The sequence below is a fragment of the Salmo trutta genome, chromosome 1 (genome assembly GCF_901001165.1).
Source record: "Salmo trutta chromosome 1, fSalTru1.1, whole genome shotgun sequence".
NCBI lineage: Eukaryota > Metazoa > Chordata > Actinopteri > Salmoniformes > Salmonidae > Salmo > Salmo trutta.
The window spans coordinates 7,885,330-7,905,431 of record NC_042957.1 but is presented as its reverse complement, the minus strand read 5'-3'; the positions used below and the strand labels follow the sequence as shown (position 1 = coordinate 7,905,431).

The 20,102-nt window shown below is 45.0% G+C and overlaps 2 protein-coding genes across 5 annotated transcripts in view; one reads left to right on the top strand and one right to left on the bottom strand.

The window, feature by feature from the left end:
* Positions 1–10,886, top strand: part of ryr3 (ryanodine receptor 3) — a 242,265-nt gene extending 231,379 nt beyond the window's left edge. For all 3 annotated transcript variants that reach the window (XM_029704372.1, XM_029704286.1, XM_029704198.1), the window contains 11 exons: positions 34–164; positions 482–524; positions 685–812; positions 1,396–1,456; positions 1,735–1,881; positions 4,560–4,694; positions 6,604–6,760; positions 7,165–7,229; positions 7,643–7,743; positions 7,936–7,987; positions 8,953–10,886. In XM_029704372.1, coding sequence (XP_029560232.1) covers positions 34–164; positions 482–524; positions 685–812; positions 1,396–1,456; positions 1,735–1,881; positions 4,560–4,694; positions 6,604–6,760; positions 7,165–7,229; positions 7,643–7,743; positions 7,936–7,987; positions 8,953–9,048 — 1,116 coding nt within the window. In that variant the 3' untranslated portion in view covers positions 9,049–10,886. The remainder of the gene's footprint in view (positions 1–33; positions 165–481; positions 525–684; positions 813–1,395; positions 1,457–1,734; positions 1,882–4,559; positions 4,695–6,603; positions 6,761–7,164; positions 7,230–7,642; positions 7,744–7,935; positions 7,988–8,952) is intronic.
* The window catches only part of aven (apoptosis, caspase activation inhibitor), a 60,450-nt gene continuing 51,101 nt past the window's right edge, over positions 10,754–20,102 (bottom strand). Inside the window, exons 3-6 of one of the 2 annotated variants that reach the window (XM_029704696.1) lie at positions 13,516–13,586; positions 12,783–12,878; positions 11,797–12,100; positions 10,754–11,538 (exon numbers count right to left, since the gene is read on the bottom strand). In XM_029704696.1, coding sequence (XP_029560556.1) covers positions 11,354–11,538; positions 11,797–12,100; positions 12,783–12,878; positions 13,516–13,586 — 656 coding nt within the window. In that variant the 3' untranslated portion in view covers positions 10,754–11,353. Of the gene's footprint in view, positions 11,542–11,796; positions 12,101–12,782; positions 12,879–13,515; positions 13,587–20,102 lie in introns of both variants that reach the window. The other variant, XM_029704629.1, reaches the window with a different exon arrangement.

The window sequence follows — 20,102 nt, the reverse complement described above, 5'->3', positions numbered from 1 at the left end:
ACCCCTTCTCTCTGTCATCCGTTTCCCTCCCAGGTGCCTCTGGTGGTGTTTAAGAGAGAGAAGGGGATCGCCAGGCTGTTGGAGTTTGAAGGTCTCTACATCACAGAGCAGCCGGCAGACGATGACATCATGGGACAGTGGGACCGCCTCGTCATCAACACCCCGTGAGTCATACCACCGAGGAAAACCTGACTTGGACTGAAACAGGTGCCGGAACTCAATTCGGGCACCGATACTGTTTATATTTAGTCGCAGGAACTCCACAATACTTTTTGAGCTAATCTATAAGAGGTGCAGGAACTCAAGCAGTAGAACATTTGAGGTGCCGTTATTCAGTTCCGGTAAGCTCCTGGCAAATTCAAGCAATGTGTACACTAATATTAAAAATTCTATTGAAAATGTCACCAGCTTCAGATGAATGTTCCTAATAGAATTGTAGAGACACTGAACTATATCTGTTGTCCCTCTTATGTTTCTGCAGATCCTTCCCCAATAACTACTGGGACAAGTTTATCAAACGGAAGGTACAAGTACAGCCTTATTCACACAGGATTCCACACTAATACTATACACATATAACTACATGGTGTAGTATAGCAATCATATAAACCCAAATCAAATGTCTTTCCCTGTGTCCTGTCATTAATTAGTATGGAGATCTGTATGTGTCTGTTCTGTCTATAGGTCATTAATAAGTATGGAGATCTGTATGGGGCTGAGCGGATAGCTGAGCTGTTGGGTCTGGATAAGAGCGCCCTGGACTTCGACCCTACTCAGGAGACCGTGGTGGAGGCGGCTTCTCTTGTATCCTGGTGAGACATCCACTCTTCTCATATCATCTTAACAAAACTCAAATCATAGACTGTTCTCTCTGCTACCGCACGGCAAGCGGTACCGGAGCACCAAGTCTAGGACCAAAAGGCTCCTTAACAGCTTCTACCCCTAAGCCATTAGACTGCTGAACAATTAATCAAATCACCACAGGACAATTTACATTGACCCCCTCCCTCCCTCCCTCTCTCCCTCCCTCCTGTAAACTGTGAGTAGCAGCAGTGCATTATCTAAGCATAGTCACTTCACCCCCACCTAGAGTGGAGACCATGAAAACACAGACATTAGTAGGACAGAAATGTCTTACAATTAGTTAAATATTAATTGTTAACCGTTAATTTCAAATAAATCAGATAAATACGTAATTCTTCCCTCACATGCACTGGTAATAAACACGTAGCTAATAAACACAGTTATATACATAGCATCTCAGTTTAGTTAACCGCTGGTGAGAAAGTTACCCTCTCATATCAACACAGTAAAAGACATATACTATATTGTGAATGGGTGGGTAACTTGGTTTAATTCAACGCTAAGAAACATCTGTCTGTTTCCTAATGGCAGGTTGAGCTCTATCGACACCAAGTACCACATCTGGAAAATGGGAGTGGTGCTGACTGATAACGTAAGTGTTTACTCCCTCAATAAAGACAAATTGTCAACCTAGCTCCTCTCCCTTCAGTGTTTGTGGCTGGCATTAGGGTTCTGGATAGGTGTAAGGAGTATGGTCAAACCACCCTGAGGCCATCAGAAGGCTAGCTAGAGCCATCACCATACTGCTTACACCTATCCAGTCCCTTACAATCTGTAAACACAAAGGGGAAAGGACTAGGAATTTCAAGTTGGTTTTAGACTGAAAAAGTGACGGACTGAGCTTCACTTTTCCTTGTTCTGTCATGTCAGTCGTTCCTGTACCTGATCTGGTACGCCACCATGTCCATCCTGGGGCACTACAACAACTTCTTCTTCGCTGCCCATCTGCTGGACATCGCCATGGGCTTCAAGACCCTCCGGACCATCCTGTCCTCCGTCACTCACAACGGAAAACAGGCATGTGGCAATAACACCACCAGACACTGTCAGAAGGCCACACAGACATTTTAATCACTAGACTGTAGATCAGGGGGACATCTCAATGCAGGTTAGTGTTTTCGTCATGAATCTTGTTCTGGAGGCAGCTCTGCAGAGTGGTCACTAGCTGACACAGCCACAAAGTCATAAAATCTGATTTTAAAACTAACCCTAACCACACTGCTAACCCTAATCTTAAATTAAAGGCCCAATTCAGCTGTTTTTATCTCAATATCAAATCATTTCTAAATAATAATTAAGTACCTTACTGTTATTTTTTCCAATTAAAACTGTGTCAAAAAGAAACAAAAATTAGCGAGGACCAAATTTCTCAAGGAAGAATTTAGCTAGGACTGTCTGGGAGTGAGAGGCATAATTGGATGAGCCTAATGGGAGGAATCTGGAACCTGAACATTTATTGGCAGAGGATTGAAACTATTACTTATTAGTCTATTAACTTATACCACCTGGTGATGCCGCCAGGCAGGCCAAAACTCCATCCCACCAAAACAGGCTTTTCAAACGGCTCTTACATTAAAATGACATTATAATAAATGTCACAATTTCACAGTATTATTTAGTGTGGAAATATATACAGTGCATTCAGAAAGTATTTAGACCCCTTCACTTTTTCCACATTTTGTTACATTACAGCCTTATTCTAAAACTGATTAAAATAGGTTCCCCAACTAAGTACTGAGTAAAGGGTCTTAATACTTATGTAAATGTGATATTTCCATTTTTTATATTTTTATAGATTTGCAAAAATGTCTACAAACCTGTTTTTGCTCTGTCATTATGGGATATTGTGTGTAGATTGATGAGATACAAAAAAATCTATATTAGAATAAGGCTGTAACCTAATTAAATGTGGGAAGAGTCAAGGGGTCTGAATATTTTTCCAATGCACTATATAAAACACAGGATATCACGTTTTTGACTGCACTAGGCCTTTAAGACCAAAAAGCACATTTTTCAAAAAGCTCAATTTTATACACCTGTCAGCAACTGGTGTGGCTGAAATAGCCGAATGCACTCATTTGAAGGGATGTCCACATACTTTTGTATATGCGGTGTAGCTAGGTGGGACAGCCACATATCTCAGTCATAGTAAGTACATTTTTCCTCAATATAGTAGCTATCAGCAGTCAGTGCTAGTTAGGGGAAAAGTCATCGCTAGTTAGGGGAAAAGTCAGCGCTAGTTAGGGGGAAAAGTCAGCGCTAGTTAGGGGAAAAGTCAGCGCTAGTTAGGGGGAAAAGTCAGCGCTAGTTAGGGGAAAAGTCAGCGCTAGTTAGGGGAAAAGTCAGCGCTAGTTAGGGGGAAAAGTCAGCGCTAGTTAGGGGAAAAGTCAGTGCTAGTTAGGGGAAAAGTCAGTGCTAGTTAGGGGAAAAGTCAGCGCTAGTTAGGGGAAAAGTCAGCGCTAGTTAGGGGAAAAGTCAGCGCTAGTTAGGGGGAAAAGTCAGCGCTAGTTAGGGGGAAAAGTCAGCGCTAGTTAGGGGGAAAAGTCAGCGCTAGTTAGGGGGAAAAGTCAGCGCTAGTTAGGGGGAAAAGTCAGCGCTAGTTAGGGGGAAAAGTCAGCGCTAGTTAGGGGGAAAAGTCAGTGTTAGTTAGGGGAAAAGTCAGCGCTAGTTAGGGGGAAAAGTCAGTGTTAGTTAGGGGAAAAGTCAGCGCTAGTTAGGGGGAAAAGTCAGTGCTAGTTAGGGGGAAAAGTCAGTGCTAGTTAGGGGGGAAAGTCAGTGCTAGTTAGGGGAAAAGTCAGTGTTAGTTAGGGGGAAAAGTCAGTGCTAGTTAGGGGGAAAAGTCAGCGCTAGTTAGGGGGAAAAGTCAGCGCTAGTTAGGGGGAAAAGTCAGCGCTAGTTAGGGGGAAAAGTCAGCGCTAGTTAGGGGGAAAAGTCAGCGCTAGTTAGGGGGAAAAGTCAGTGCTAGTTAGGGGAAAAGTCAGTGCTAGTGTTAGTTCTCAAAAGGCTTTTGTTTTATATTTTGGGGGAGCGTGGGATTATTTAAGATAGTCTTTGAAGAGGTAGGGTTTCAGATATTTTTATAAAATGGGCAGGAACTCTGCTGTTCTAGCTTCAGGGATAAGCTGGTTCCACCATTGGGGTGCCAGGACAGAGAGGAGCTTGGACTGGGCTGAGGGGGAGCTGCCCTCCCGTAGGGGTGGAAGGGCCAGGAGACCAGAGGTGACAGAATGGAGTGTTCGGGTTGGGGTGTAGGGTTTGAGCAGAGCCTGAAGTTAGGGAGGGGCAGTTCCTCTTGCTGCTCCGTAGGCAGGCACCATGGTCTGTAGTGGATGGGAGCTTCAGATGGAAACCAGTCGAGTGCGTGGAGGAGCAGGGTTGTTATTCTCTCTCAAGTCAAGTGAAGTCATGTTTATTTAAAGTGCATTTGACACAGGTCTCAACACCCTTTACATTTCTGCATGTTGAGAATAATGTGAATATTAATTTCCTCTCTACAGTTGGTGCTAACTGTCTGTTGGCGGTGGTGGTGTATCTGTACACTGTGGTGGCCTTCAACATCATCACTAATAATGACCCTTCTCTCTCTCTGTACAGTTGGTGCTGACTGTAGGCCTGTTGGCGGTGGTGGTCTATCTGAGCACTGTGGTGGCCTTCAACATCATCACTAATAATGACCCTTCTCTCTCTCTGTACAGTTGGTGCTGACTGTAGGGCTGTTGGCGGTGGTGGTGTATCTGTACACTGTGGTGGCCTTCAACTTCTTCAGGAAGTTCTACAACAAGAGCGAGGACGAGGACGCACCTGACATGAAGTGTGACGACATGATGACTGTAAGTCTATACACACACACCTCTATTCACTGCTAATATATGACTCAACACACTAGTATTGATACTGTGTCATAGCACGTATCAGGTAGTCATGCACATCCTTCACAGGTTAAGTTCTTAAGATGGCCCACTAATAGATGGCTTGGTTAGAGTTCATTCCACGACTCACAGAACATGTTGTTGGAAGGGATCCAAGAAGGTTGTCAACACTGCTGCATATCCTTCACACAGCGTTTAAGACACCTCGTCACTTCACACTAGTGTGGATCTGTTGAACGAGGAGTTTAAAACCCCTCCTCTATCCTTTACTACTTTCTGTTGAAAGATTGTTTTAAAACCCCTCCTCCTCCTCAGTGTTATCTGTTCATCCTCCTCAGTGTTATCTGTTCCACCTGTACATCCTCCTCAGTGTTATCTGTTCCACCTGTACATCCTCCTCAGTGTTATCTGTTCCGCCTGTATATCCTCCTCAGTGTTATCTGTTCATCCTCCTCAGTGTTATCTGTTCCACCTGTACATCCTCCTCAGTGTTATCTGTTCCACCTGTATATCCTCCTCAGTGTTATCTGTTCCACCTGTATATCCTCCTCAGTGTTATCTGTTCCACCTGTACATCCTCCTCAGTGTTATCTGTTCCGCCTGTATATCCTCCTCAGTGTTATCTGTTCCACCTGTATATCCTCCTCAGTGTTATCTGTTCCACCTGTATATCCTCCTCAGTGTTATCTGTTCCACCTGTATATCCTCCTCAGTGTTATCTGTTCCGCCTGTATATCCTCCTCAGTGTTATCTGTTCATCCTCCTCAGTGTTATCTGTTCCACCTGTACATCCTCCTCAGTGTTATCTGTTCCACCTGTATATCCTCCTCAGTGTTATCTGTATATCCTCCTCAGTGTTATCTGTTCCGCCTGTATATCCTCCTCAGTGTTATCTGTATATCCTCCTCAGTGTTATCTGTTCCACCTGTACATCCTCCTCAGTGTTATCTGTTCTACCTGTATATCCTCCTCAGTGTTATCTGTTCCACCTGTATATCCTCCTCAGTGTTATCTGTTCCGCCTGTATATCCTCCTCAGTGTTATCTGTTCATCCTCCTCAGTGTTATCTGTTCATCCTCCTCAGTGTTATCTGTTCCACCTGTACATCCTCCTCAGTGTTATCTGTTCCACCTGTATATCCTCCTCAGTGTTATCTGTATATCCTCCTCAGTGTTATCTGTTCTGCCTGTATATCCTCCTCAGTGTTATCTGTATATCCTCCTCAGTGTTATCTGTTCCGCCTGTATATCCTCCTCAGTGTTATCTGTTCCACCTGTATATCCTCCTCAGTGTTATCTGTTCCACCTGTATATCCTCCTCAGTGTTATCTGTATATCCTCAGTGTTATCTGTTCTACCTGTATATCCTCCTCAGTGTTATCTGTTCCACCTGTATATCCTCCTCAGTGTTATCTGTATATCCTCCTCAGTGTTATCTGTTCCACCTGTACATCCTCCTCAGTGTTATCTGTTCCACCTGTATATCCTCCTCAGTGTTATCTGTATATCCTCCTCAGTGTTATCTGTTCTGCCTGTATATCCTCCTCAGTGTTATCTGTATATCCTCCTCAGTGTTATCTGTTCCACCTGTACATCCTCCTCAGTGTTATCTGTTCCGCCTGTATATCCTCCTCAGTGTTATCTGTTCCACCTGTATATCCTCCTCAGTGTTATCTGTTCCACCTGTATATCCTCCTCAGTGTTATCTGTATATCCTCAGTGTTATCTGTTCTACCTGTATATCCTCCTCAGTGTTATCTGTTCCACCTGTATATCCTCCTCAGTGTTATCTGTTCCACCTGTATATCCTCCTCAGTGTTATCTGTATATCCTCCTCAGTGTTATCTGTTCTACCTGTATATCCTCCTCAGTGTTATCTGTTCCACCTGTACGCCGGGGTGAGGGCCGGCGGTGGTATTGGTGATGAGCTCGAGGACCCGGCAGGAGACCCCTACGAGCTGTGGCGTATCCTCTTTGACATCACCTTCTTCTTCTTCGTCATCGTCATCCTCCTGGCCATCATTCAGGGTACGTTACTACCAGGGGTGTGGTTATTTCCAGTCAATTCAGGAAGTACACTGGAATTCAAATTCTCTTCAATAGGTAGCATTTTGAGTTGGAATTAGTGTTTTACCTATCTGAATTGATTGGAATTGACCCCAACTTTGGTATGTTACTACTGAACGTTTTTGATACTGTGTCATTCGTTTTCTTGAAGTTCCTGATGTACACACAATTCACCTTTTAGCTGCCACATAAACACTAGACTAAATAATCTTTGGGGTGAGGTCTAGGATCATGTGATTTAAAAAGTTGTGATTCTAAATCAGCACTCCTACTCTGAAACGTATAGTCCCTGGTGTTCAGAACAACAGCTGAGAGGACTTTACCGTGTTAAAGAAGTTAAAATGCTGTCTTGTTCAATCTTCCAGGTTTGATTATTGATGCGTTTGGGGAACTGAGAGACCAGCAGGAGCAGGTGAAGGAGGATATGGAGGTAAGAGTTCACCTGGTCTGGAGGTGAGAGTTCACCTGGTCTCACCTAGAACATTTTCTGGGCTCCCAAGTGGTGCATCAGTCTAAGGCACTGTATCACAGTGCTAGAGGCGTCACTACAGAACCTGGTTCGATCCTGGGCTGTGTCACAACCGGCTGTGATCGGCAGTCCCATAGGGCGGCGTACAATTGGCCCAGCGTCGTCCGGGTTAGGGGAGGGTTTGGCCGGGGGTAGGCCGTCATTGAAAATAAGATTTTGTTCTAAACTTACTTGCCCAGTTAAATAAAAAGAACAAACGATCAATGTTAGGAATAAGCATATTCTTTGACAGAACACGGAATCTTCTTGAATAAATGCAATATGTTAGGGGAGTGTATCTGATTGGGTAAACACATACTATCATCCTCTTGTAGACTAAATGCTTCATCTGTGGAATTGGAAACGACTACTTTGACACGACACCCCACGGCTTTGAGACCCACACCTTACAAGAGCACAACCTGGCCAACTACCTGTGAGTACATACTGACGTGAGGGTGTTGTTCAAGCACATACGACCAGAGCTGCTCCATTAAAGGTTGTCTTTTGAATTGAATTAGATATGCTTCACCTTACCAACTTACTTCACTTTACCAGTGATGCTCTGGATGAATAGCCTGAGTTAATATTTGATCAAACTGGCCACACGGCTTTTCTTCCTGTGCAGCTTCTTCCTGATGTACCTCATCAACAAGGACGAGACTGAACACACTGGTCAAGTACGTACAACACTTCTCTTTATCATATGAACACACGTCTCAGGTCTCAATCTCTGTCATTGAAACTCCAGCACTAGAATGGAACTATGAAGTGATTTCAGTGCCAACAGAAATTGTATTTGAATTACACAATTTTGAATTTGTATTAGGATATTGAATTGAATATCTAACAATATGTAATGCACACATTGAATTCATAAATTGATGTATTTCAGGATTTTAAAAACTGAATTGAATGAATAAGTCGCATACATTTTTTTAATTCAATTTCAATGTAATATTCAAATTCAAAACGTATATATTCTGTTTTGTTGCATTCATTTTATGTTTATCAAAGTTTCATATATTCAACTTCTTAGACCCATTGGGCACAGACGTCAATTCAACATCTATTCCACATTGGTTCAACGTCTAGACATGTCCATGTTCGAGAGAGTCTAAGCTTTCAGGAATGGGATATAGCCATAATAGCTTATAACGGTTCAAACGCTAGAGACCAATTCATAGGAAGACAATAAATGAAACATGCCCCATTGGCTTCGGAAACTGGCAAAAGCTTCTGTTTTTCCACAAAGCGGTTGATTCTCTGTTCTCCTCTACCTTTCCTGGCTCGCAAAGTACCAGGATGTTGTCTCTGGTTTTGAATCAGAATTTGAATATATGAAACTTTGATCAACTTGAAATTATAGTTTGTAAACTTGATACACAGAAAAGGAATGCAACATCTACCGTATTGAAACAGAATTTAAGTTTTGCATTTTAATATGAAATTTGATTTAAAAAATGTATGCAATCGCTCTCTAAACCACCAACGACACCACGCCTTTTGAATGTCATGTGAATTTCAAATTGTAATATTGCTGCCATTTGACTTTAAACACACTACACAATTTGATTTCATGTAAAATGACCTTTTCGCTGCTAAAACCATTTTGACTACTGTGTATTTCCCTGTCCTCCAACAGGAGTCGTATGTGTGGAAGATGTACCAGGAGAGATGCTGGGACTTCTTCCCTGCTGGGGACTGTTTCAGGAAGCAGTATGAGGACCTGCTTGGGTAGAGAGGACACCTAACACTACCCAGCTACCCTACAACACTATCTGGGTAGAGAGGACACCAGAATACTACCCAGCTACCCTACAACACTATCTGGGTAGAGAGGACACCAGAACACTACCCAGCCAACCTACAACACTATCTGGGTAGAGAGGACACCAGAACACTACCCAGCTACCCTACAACACTATCTGGGTAGAGAGGACACCCAAACACTACCCAGCTACCCTACAACACTATCTGGGGGTAGAGAGGACACCAGAACACTACCCAGCTACCCTACAATACTATCTGGGTAGAGAGGACACCAGAACACTACCCAGCTACCCTACAACACTATCTGGGTAGAGAGGACACCAGAACACTACCCAGCTACCCTACAACACTATCTGGGTAGAGGGACACCAGAACACTACCCAGCTACCCTACAACACTATCTGGGTAGAGAGGACACCAGAACACTACCCAGCTACCCTACAACACTATCTGGGTAGAGAGGACACCAGAACACTACCCAGCTACCCTATCTGGGTAGAGAGGACACCCGAACACTACCCAGCTACCCTACAACACTATCTGGGTAGAGAGGACACCAGAACACTACCCAGCTACCCTACAACACTATCTGGGTAGAGAGGACACCAGAACACTACCCAGCTACCCTACAACACTATCTGGGTAGAGAGGACACCCGAACACTACCCAGCTACCCTACAACACTATCTGGGTAGAGAGGACACCCGAACACTACCCAGCTACCCTACAACACTATCTGGGTAGAGAGGACACCCGAACACTACCCAGCTACCCTACAACACTATCTGGGTAGAGAGGACACCCGAACACTACCCAGCTACCCTACAACACTATCTGGTAAAGACTAATTCACTCAAACCTTAATGGAACATGAAATCTAGCTCCACTTAGCTCTTCTGCTGCCATTGTATCCATCATACAGTATCACCTAATGAAATGGCGAGGAGAGACTGAGGTTGACGAAGACGATGATTGGACTTGGTGTTTGAATTTACATTGTAAAGAAAAGTCATTTTGCCTGTTACTAAAAGATAGGTCACGGTCACGGTGACACCTTGTTTCCTCTTTGAAAGCAAATGGTTATATTAATTTGATTTGTTATGATGACACATTACCCTTTTCACTTGCTTACCCCAAAACTGTTGCACAATGTGTGTTGTATGGTAGAGTCGAGACATTGATATATGTAGGGTTACAGCTTGAGGAGTGATTGAATGTACAAGCCATGATATTAATACCCAAGATATTAACTGAGAACCAAAACACAAGATTGATGCTAGAATGTGAATTGTGGTGGTGATAATGATGAAACTTGACTAGAAATTAAATTAGACCTATTCTACCTTCTTTGAACTTGGTCTGAATATAATTAGCTTGGTGAGATGAGAAATTTAAAAAAGGGGTCCCTCAAGGGTCAGTCTTGAGCCCATTATAGTTGTTTATAAAGTGCCAATGTGCCTTAAAATGAGAACTTGACACCCTTCGTGCTCTAGGTTGCGGATTAGATTAGAATTACCTAGCTACAGTAGGGATAGCTTTTTAGAAGAAAAAAAATATCTAGATACCCATTGTGTAATTGTTGCTCAGTTTGGATTTGTTCCCAAGCTACAGTATCCTTGTCTGCCTGTACACCTTTCTTTCCATAGTAGAAATTACAAGCTGAGGAAAAAACATGGTTCAGGATTTATTGAACACAGAAAAACAGTGAATTGCTATTGTATGGCCATTTATATGTAGTAGCTTTGGTAAAACTGCATTTCTTTTTGAGAAGAGGAGGGATGGAAATGAATAAATTAACCAATGCAATAAACCATGTCTTTATTCCATGGGCTGCCAACTCACAACCTCGATCCAATTACAGAAACCTTTCAGAGGGGAAAATCTGTGTGTGTGTGTCCCTTCCCGTGTCTGACAAGGCACAAGGAATAGGAAATTCATGTCCTTTGACTTGGAAGGGTACAGAGCTCTGCTGCTACAGCCAAACCATCCAGGGTAGTCGGTAGGATGGAGAAAACATGGGACTTGATGTGAATCAGTCAAATGGGAGGGAAAGAACTCCCAACAATGCCTTCGTCCGAAGTCGATGTTATGAAAAGTATATTACTGAATCTGCTGTTATATAAGCAGTGCTCCATGTGTTGACTGTGGTGGATTAGAATATGATGTAAGACTGTTAGGGGCTGAGGGATGTACTCGTTATGTGATAAGGGCTGAATTCGGGACTGGACGGTCCTTCTCCTAGGTCAGACAGGGTCAAAGGTTAGAGTTCAGGGTCAGGAGATCATGCTGTCCAGCCAGTCTTCCAGGTCCTCCTCTGTCACCACCTCCTTTGCTACCTCTGCCTTGGGAGGTGCAGCCACCTCCTCCTTCTGAATCTCCTCCTTGCCCTGCTGTGTCTCCTGCTTCCTATCCTCCCCCCTCTCCTCCTCTGGAACAAGCTCCTCCCTCTCCTGTAACGCTGCTGAAAAAAGAAACCACAGAAAGTTGCACTCTCCCTAGTACTCACACAGATATAGTGGACGAACCAACAATTTTCCATCTTGTTTCTCTGTATGTTGCTAGCAAATTATCAATGCCTTTCTTTAGGTTACTGTTAAGTGATGGGTTGTTGTAGCAACAAGGTATTTTTCCACACTGAATAGTCTGCAACCGTGTATAATCTAATTACAACATTGCAGAACAGAACAAAAATGTTATGCGCCTGCTGGGTACTCACGTTTATTTGGAACCTCCACAAGCCTGCCAGTTTGGGACGCTGAAGGTTCTGAGACTGAGCTCTGTAGACTGAGCAGCTGGTCCAAATCTTTATCCATGTCATCCACCACAGGGGTCTTGGCAGCTGAGGAGCCCAGAGGAACCGTGCCTGGGGCTGTACTCACAGCACAGGAAACGCCCAGGCTTGGAGTAAGGCCTTTCTGAGCGGCTGGGATTCCTGGGACAGTAGGCTTAAACAGACCCAGCGCTACAGAGTTCTGTTTGGGTGCCATGGTCATAGTGGGAAGCTCCACCGGAGAGGTCACCTGATTAATAACCACAGGATTAGATAATACATCTGGTGACTGACCATTACATTACCAATACTTAGACAATGACTTTCTGGTAATGCTCTGAAAACAAAGAATTCAACAGGTTTCCATGGTAATATTACAACACTTCTGAATACGCTAGTCTAGACGCCAAACCCATGGGAGCAAAAAGGTTCTGCATCAGGACTAGTTCAGCCTCCAGGTTCAGTCTGTGGTGGAGAGGCATCAGTACCTACCTGGATTAGTTCACCCTCCAGGTTCAGTCTGCGGTAGAGAGGCATCAGTATCTACCTGGACTAGTTCAGCCTCCAGGTTCAGTCTGTGGTGGAGAGGCATCAGTACCTACCTGGATTAGTTCACCCTCCAGGTTCAGTCTGTGGTGGAGAGGCATCAGTACCTACCTGGATTAGTTCAGCCTCCAGGTTCAGTCTGTGGTGGAGAGGCATCAGTACCTACCTGGATTAGTTCAGCCTCCAGGTTCAGTCTGCGGTAGAGAGGCATCAGTACCTACCTGGATTAGATCAGCCTCCAGGTTCAGTCTGTGGTGGAGAGGCATCAGTACCTACCTGGATTAGTTCAGCCTCCAGGTTCAGTCTGTGGTGGAGAGGCATCAGTACCTACCTGGATTAGTTCAGCCTCCAGGTTCAGTCTGTGGTGGAGAGGCATCAGTACCTACCTGGATTAGATCAGCCTCCAGGTTCAGTCTGTGGTGGAGAGGCAGCTCCTGTAGAGACTGGGCCAGAGCTGGGAGGTCCACAAACACTGCTGAAAACTAGATGTAGGGAGAGGGGTGGAAGGGGGAAGGAGGGGGCGAAGGGTGGAGGTAGGGGGCAAAGGGTGGGGGAAGGGGGCGAAGGGTGGGGGAAGGGGGCGAAGGGTGGAGGAAGGGGGCGAAGGGTGGAGGAAGAGGGCGAAGGGTGGGGGAAGGGGGCGAAGGGTGGGGTAAGGGGGCGAAGGGTGGGGTAAGGGGGAGAAGGGTGGGGGAAGGGGGCGAAGGGTGGAGGAAGGGGGCGAAGGGGGCGAAGGGTGGGGGAAGGGGGCGAAGGGGGCGAAGGGTGGGGGAAGGGGGCGAAGGGTGGAGGAAGGGGGCGAAGGGTGGAGGAAGGGGGCGAAGGGTGGAGGAAGGGGGCGAAGGGTGGAGGAAGGGAGGTAGAGGAGAGAGGGAGAGTCAGAGGGGGAGGAAGAGAGAGCACTGATCAACTCCTGAGACAAAATAGACTAGTACTAAAACAACACCCTAGCCACTACCTAGTCACTGTCTGAAGACAGATAAACACATTACACACTATTGGCAACAAGATCTTATTGAGCACTGGTAGAGCTGACTGGTCCGTTCAATGAGAGAGAGAGGGATCTATACTGGAAACACAACTTTAAGAGGAACAGAGGAAAGGCAATACCATATTTACCTGATTGGCTGCCAATGAGTCCATATCCCACTCCTTCTCTTCAGAAAAGCGGAATTGAGTGAAAGAGTCCCCTGAGAACAAGAGAGAGAGAAAAGACTCAAACCAGGCTACTGCTGTCTGTTGCTCAGAATGTTACTAGACAGATCTGTTTATCTGTTAAATACATACTTCACTTATTTATGAATTATTTCATATATTCCTGTCATACAGTTTATATAATTAAGCTACATATTAACATATGCTACAAGATAATAAAGATTGCATGATTCCATCTGTAAGCCTATCAGTCATTGTTAAACATATTAGCAGGCAAAACTCTTATGGTAACACTGAACAGTCAGTCACTAGGGGTCACCAAACAGTCAGTCAGTCACTAGGGGTCACCAAACAGTCAGTCACTGGGGGTCACCAGTCAGTCAGTCACTAGGGGTCACCAGTCAGTCAGTCACTAGGGGTCACCAGTCAGTCAGTCACTAGGGGTCACCAGTCAGTCAGTCACTAGGGGTCACCAAACAGTCAGTCACTGGGGGTCACCAAACAGTCAGTCACTGGGGGTCACCAGTCAGTCAGTCACTGGGGGTCACCAAACAGTCAGTCACTGGGGGTCACCAAACAGTCAGTCACTGGGGGTCACCAAACAGTCAGTCACTGGGGGTCACCAAACAGTCAGTCACGAGGGGTCACCAGTCAGTCAGTCACTAGGGGTCACCAAACAGTCAGTCACTAGGGGTCACCAAACAGTCAGTCACTAGGGGTCACCAAACAGTCAGTCACTAGGGGTCACCAAACAGTCAGTCACTGGGGGTCACCAGTCAGTCAGTCACTGGGGGTCACCAAACAGTCAGTCACTGGGGGTCACCAAACAGTCAGTCACTGGGGGTCACCAAACAGTCAGTCACTGGGGGTCACCAAACAGTCAGTCACTGGGGGTCACCAAACAGTCAGTCACGAGGGGTCACCAGTCAGTCAGTCACTAGGGGTCACCAGTCACTCACTAGGGGTCACCAGTCAGTCAGTCACTAGGGGTCACCAGTCAGTCAGTCACTGGGGGTCACCAAACAGTCAGTCACTAGGGGTCACCAAACAGTCAGTCACTGGGGGTCACTAGGGGTCACCTAACCAGGTTGGTTTTGCAGTAAGACAGTGTATCATAGAAAGTCTTATGAAAGCAGACTATTGATTCCTTTCACTGGCAGTTTTATAATAAGCACTTCAGAACTCATTGAGTAACTCTTTCCACTGAGGGGCATCAGAGACAAAGAACAAATACAGGTAACTGCCAAAATAAAGGAAACACCAACATAAAGCATCTTAATAGGGTGTTGGGTCACCACGAACCTGAACAGCTTCAATGCACCTTGGCATAGATTCTACAAGTGTCTGGAACTCTATTGGGGATTCTTCAACCATAAATTCCATAATTTGGTGTTTTGTTGATGGTGCTGGAAAACGCTGTCAGGCACCGCACCAGAATCTCCCTTAAGTATTCAATTGGGTTGAGATCTGGTGACTGAATTACACTATATATATATATATATATATATATATATATATATTACACACACACACACACACACACATACACACATACATACATACATACATACATACAAAAGAATGTGGACACCCCTTCAAATTAGTGGATTCAGCCACACCCGTTACTGAGCATACAGCCATGCAATCTCCATAGACAAACATTGGCAGTACTATGGCCTCACTGAAAGGTTGTGACTTTCAACGTGGCACTGTCACAGGATGCCACCTTTCCAACAAGTCAGTTTGTCAAATGTCTGCCTTGCTAGAGCTGCCCCGGTAAACTGTAAGTGCTGTTATTGTGAAGTGGAAACGTCTAGGAGCAACAATGGTTCAGCCGCGAAGTGGAAGGCCACACAAGCTCACAAAACATGACCACCGAGTGCTGAAGTGTGTAAAAATCGTCTGTCCTCGGTTCCAACACTCACTACTGAGTTCCAAACTGCCTCTGGAGGCAACGTCAGCACAAGAACTGTTGTTGGGAGCTTCCTGAAGCCTAAGATCGCCATGCGAAATGCCAAGCGTTGGCTGGAGTGGTGTAAAGCTCGCCGCCATTGGACTCTGGAGCATTGGAAACGCGTTCTCTGGAGTGATGAATCACACTTCAACTGGCAGAAATGTTTTTTTTCCCCCCCCGATATCGGCGTGGAAGAACTTGACTGGCCTGCACAAAGCCCTGACCTCAACCCCATCGAACACCTTTGGGATGAATTGGAATGCTGTATCAGAGCCAGGCCAAATCGTCCAATATTAGTGCCCAATCTCACTAATGCTCTTGTGGCTGAATGGAAGCAAGTCCCAGCAGCAATGTTCCAACGTCTAGTGGAAAGCCTTCCCAGAAGAGTGGAGGATTTTATAGCAGCAAAGGGGGGACCAACTCCATATTAATGCTCATGATTTTGGAATGAGATGTTCGACGAGCAGATGTCCACATACTTTTGGTCATGTAATGTAGTCTTTCAGTCACAGCTTCTCTCCCTCACCCTCTATTCAAACAGTCGTTCAGCCAGGGTTTCCTGCCAACTGCAGTTGGTGAGGCAGAGGCTGCTGATTGTTCTCTGCACCACAAGAACCCAGGGTCAAGAGAGGAGGACAGCAGAGTGTGTCTCTATGTCAACGAGACACATTGACTGTGGTGATTTATGCATTAATAAGGTAATGTCATTGACACATTAAGGAGATAAGAAAGACGCTACAGAACCTCACTGGTAGACCAGTGTCAACCTGATCTGTGTGGACATGCCATCTAGGTAGTTCTCAGGCTCACGCTGCGATACCGCAGCCAACGGTGACAGAACCATGGCAACAGCTGCCAAGGTGATGAGACAGAGTGCTGTCAGAGTTCCAGAGAGGGGGATGGGATGAGAGCGAGACATCCATGACAAGTCGCCTTGCTTCATCCAAACGGATCTTCTTTCTCATCTACCCTGAGATTGTCTCTGAGTCTCAGATGTCTCAGCATTACACGGACAAAGCATCAGTCACTTCCTGTCAGTTGTGGGAAATCGGTTTCAGATGAGCAGGCATATCAAAGGCAATGTCATAAACTGTATCATATTGTAAACAGTAGGATTCAAGTGTATAGTATGCACAGCAGAGTACATTATTATTACCAAGGTACAGTCGTGGCCAAAAGTTTTAAGAATGACACAAATATTAATTTTCAAAGTTTGCTGCCTCAGTTTGCATGATGACAATTTGCATATACCCCAGAATGTTATGAAGAGTGATCGGATGAATTGCAAAGTCCCTCTTTGCCATGCAAATGAACTGTATCCCCAAAAAACATTTCCACTGCATTTCAGCCCTGCCACAAAAGGACCAGCTGACATCATGTCAGTGATTCTCTCGTTAACACAGATGTGAGTGTTGACAAGGACAAGGCTGGAGATCACTCTGTCATGCTGATTGAGTTTGAATAACAGACTGAAAGCTTCAAAAGGAGGGTGGTACTTGGAATCATTGTTCTTCCTCTGTCAACCATGGTTACCTGCAAGGAAACACATGCCACAGGCAAGGATATTGCTGCCAGTAAGATTGCAACTAAATCAACCATTTATCGGATCATCAAGAACTTCAAGGAGAGCGGTTCAAATGTGTTGAAGGTGGCATCAGGGTGCCCAAGAAAGTCCAGCAAGCTGCAGGACCGTCTCCTAAAGTTGATTCAGCTGCGGGATCGGGGCACTATCAGTACAGAGCTTGCTCAGGAATGGCAGAAGGCAGGTGTGAGTGCATCTGCACGCACAGTGAGGCGAAGACTTTTGGAGGATGGCCTGGTGTCAAGAAGGACAGCAAATAAGTCACTTCTCTCCAGGAAAAACATCAGGGACAGACTGATATTCTGCAGAAGGTACAGGGATTGGACTGCTGAGGTCTGGGCTAAAGTCATTTTCTCTGATGAATCCCCTTTCCGATTGTTTGGGGCATCCGGAAAAAAGCATGTCCGGAGAAGACAAGGTGAGTGCTACCATCAGTCCTGTGTCATGCCAACAGTAAAGCATGCTGAGACCATTCATGTGTGGGGTTGCTTCTCAGCCAAGGGAGTGGGCTCACTCACAATTTTGCCTAAGAACACAGCCATGAATAAAGAATGGTACCAACACATCCTCCGAGAGCAACTTCTCCCAACCACCCAGGAACAGTTTGGTGACAAACAATGCCTTTTCCAGCATGATGGAGCACCTTGCCATAAGGCAAAAGTGATTACTAAGTGGCTCGGGGAACAAAACATCGATATTTTGGGTCCATGGCCAAGAAACTCCCCAAACCTTAATCCCATTGAGAACTTGTGGTCAATCCTCAAGAGGCGGGTGGACAAACAAAAACCCACAAATTCTGACAAACTCCAAGCATTGATTATGCAAGAACGGGCAGCCATCAGTAAGGATGTGGCCCAGAAGTTAATTGACAGCATGCCAGGGCGGATTGCAGAGGTCTTGAAAAAGAAGGGTCAACACTGCAAATATTGACTCTTTGTATCAACTTCATGTAATTGTCAATAAAAGCCTTTGACACTTATGAAATGCTTGTAATTATACTTCACCATTCCATAGTAACATCTGACAAAAATATCTAGACACTGAAGCAGCAAACTTTGTGAAAATTTATATTTGTGTCATTCTCAAAACTTTGACCATGATTGTACATGATGAGCGGCCTTAAAGTTCATAGTGTGATATAGACTGAGTAACCAAAACATTAACAACAGACTGACCAGGTGAATCCAGGTGACAGCTATGATTCCATATTGATGTCACGTGTTAAATCCACTGCAATCAGTGTAGATGAAGGGGAGGAGATAAGGATGTTTAAGCCTTGAGACATGGATTGTGTAATTGTGCCATTCAGAGGGTGAAAGGGCAAGACAAAATATTTAAGGGCCTTTGAACAGGGTATTGTAGTAGGTGCCAGGCTCACCAGTTTGTGTCAAGAACTTTACGCTTAACAGTTTCCCGTGTGTATCAAGAATGGTCCACCACCCAAAGGACATCCAGCCAACTTGACACAACTGTGGGAAACATTGTAGTCAACATGGGCCAGCATCCCTGTGGAACGCTTTGGAGACCTTGTAGAGTCCTTGCCCCCAACGAATTGAGGCTGTACTGAGGGAAAAAGGGGGACTGCAACTCAATATTAGGAAGGTGTTCCTAATGTTTGGTATACTCAGTGTACACTGGCTTGTCTCTGTAAATGCTGTGAAGTCAGAAGAGGAAGGTCTACGGTAGCCTCAACAGCATTCTGTAGGGTAGCACCATGGTGTAGCCAGAGGACAGCTAGCTTCTGTCCTCCTCTGGGTAAATTGACTTCAATACAAAACCTAGGACGCTCCCATTTCTCACAACCTTCCATAGACTTATACAGTTATTATGACAACATCCAGAGGATGTCCTCCAACCTATCAGAGCTGTTGCAGCATGAACTGACATATTGTCCATCCAATCAAAGGATCAGAGAACGAATCTAGTACTGAAAACATAAGCTACAGCTAGCTAGCAATATCACTTAGCTAGCAAATGCAGCTCGCCTCCCTACCTCTGAGGAAGCACAGTTCCCGCTCAGCCCAGTCAAAACTGTTCGCTGCTCTGGCACCCCAATGGTGGAACAAGCTCCCTCACGACGCCAGGACAGCGGAGTCAATCACCACCTTCCGGAGACACCTGAAACCCCACCTCTTTAAGGAATACCTAGGATAGCATAAAGTAATCCTTCTAACCCCCCCCCCCCCCCCCCCCCCTAAAAGATTTAGATGCACTATTGTAAAGTGGTTGTTCCACTGGATATCATAAGGTGAACGCACCAATTTGTAAGTCGCTCTGGATAAGAGCATCTGCTAAATTACTTAAATGTAAATGTTAAATGTAAACAGCCGGCTCAAACAGAGGGATACATTAGCTAGCAGGCTATGACTATCCAACGCAACACTGGAACTCTTCCAAGTCAAGATAACCATTTGGTTTTACTAATTTGATGCCACCGGGGCCCGCCGCTGTAACTGCTCAATTGCTTACTATGCACTGTACTGCATGATTGTAGCAGGTTTACTAACCATTAGCTATGTTGAGAGGAGAGTGCATAGATTTGAGAAGGAATACAACGTGGCTGCTATGAAAGTGAACTGTGTTTACATCTGATCAGGGGTGTATTTATTCCGCCGATTCTGTTGAAAAACTTTTCTGAATTTGTCCAATTGAAACGTTTGTTTGCAACTGTTGGACTAATGACTACGTCCTAGATCAGCTATATAGAGGCAAGAGTGTGCAAGGCGGTATTGAATATGTGTCACTGTCTGTCCATGTTTCTCTCGACCTGTGTGCACCTATGTTGCAAACTTTCATTCATAGGCTAGGTTGTAGCAACCTCATGGGGAAAATTTGAGTATCATGTAGTAGCCTAAACCTATCAATGTTACATTGAACTGGGTGAATGGAATATGAATGAGTCATTCCAATATGCTGTAATAGAAATAAGGCCATGCTCATGAAGAAAATAAATTAAAGGTCCTCCCACATCTTAAAGGGCACGTCCCAAGCGGTACCCTATTCCTACATAGTGCA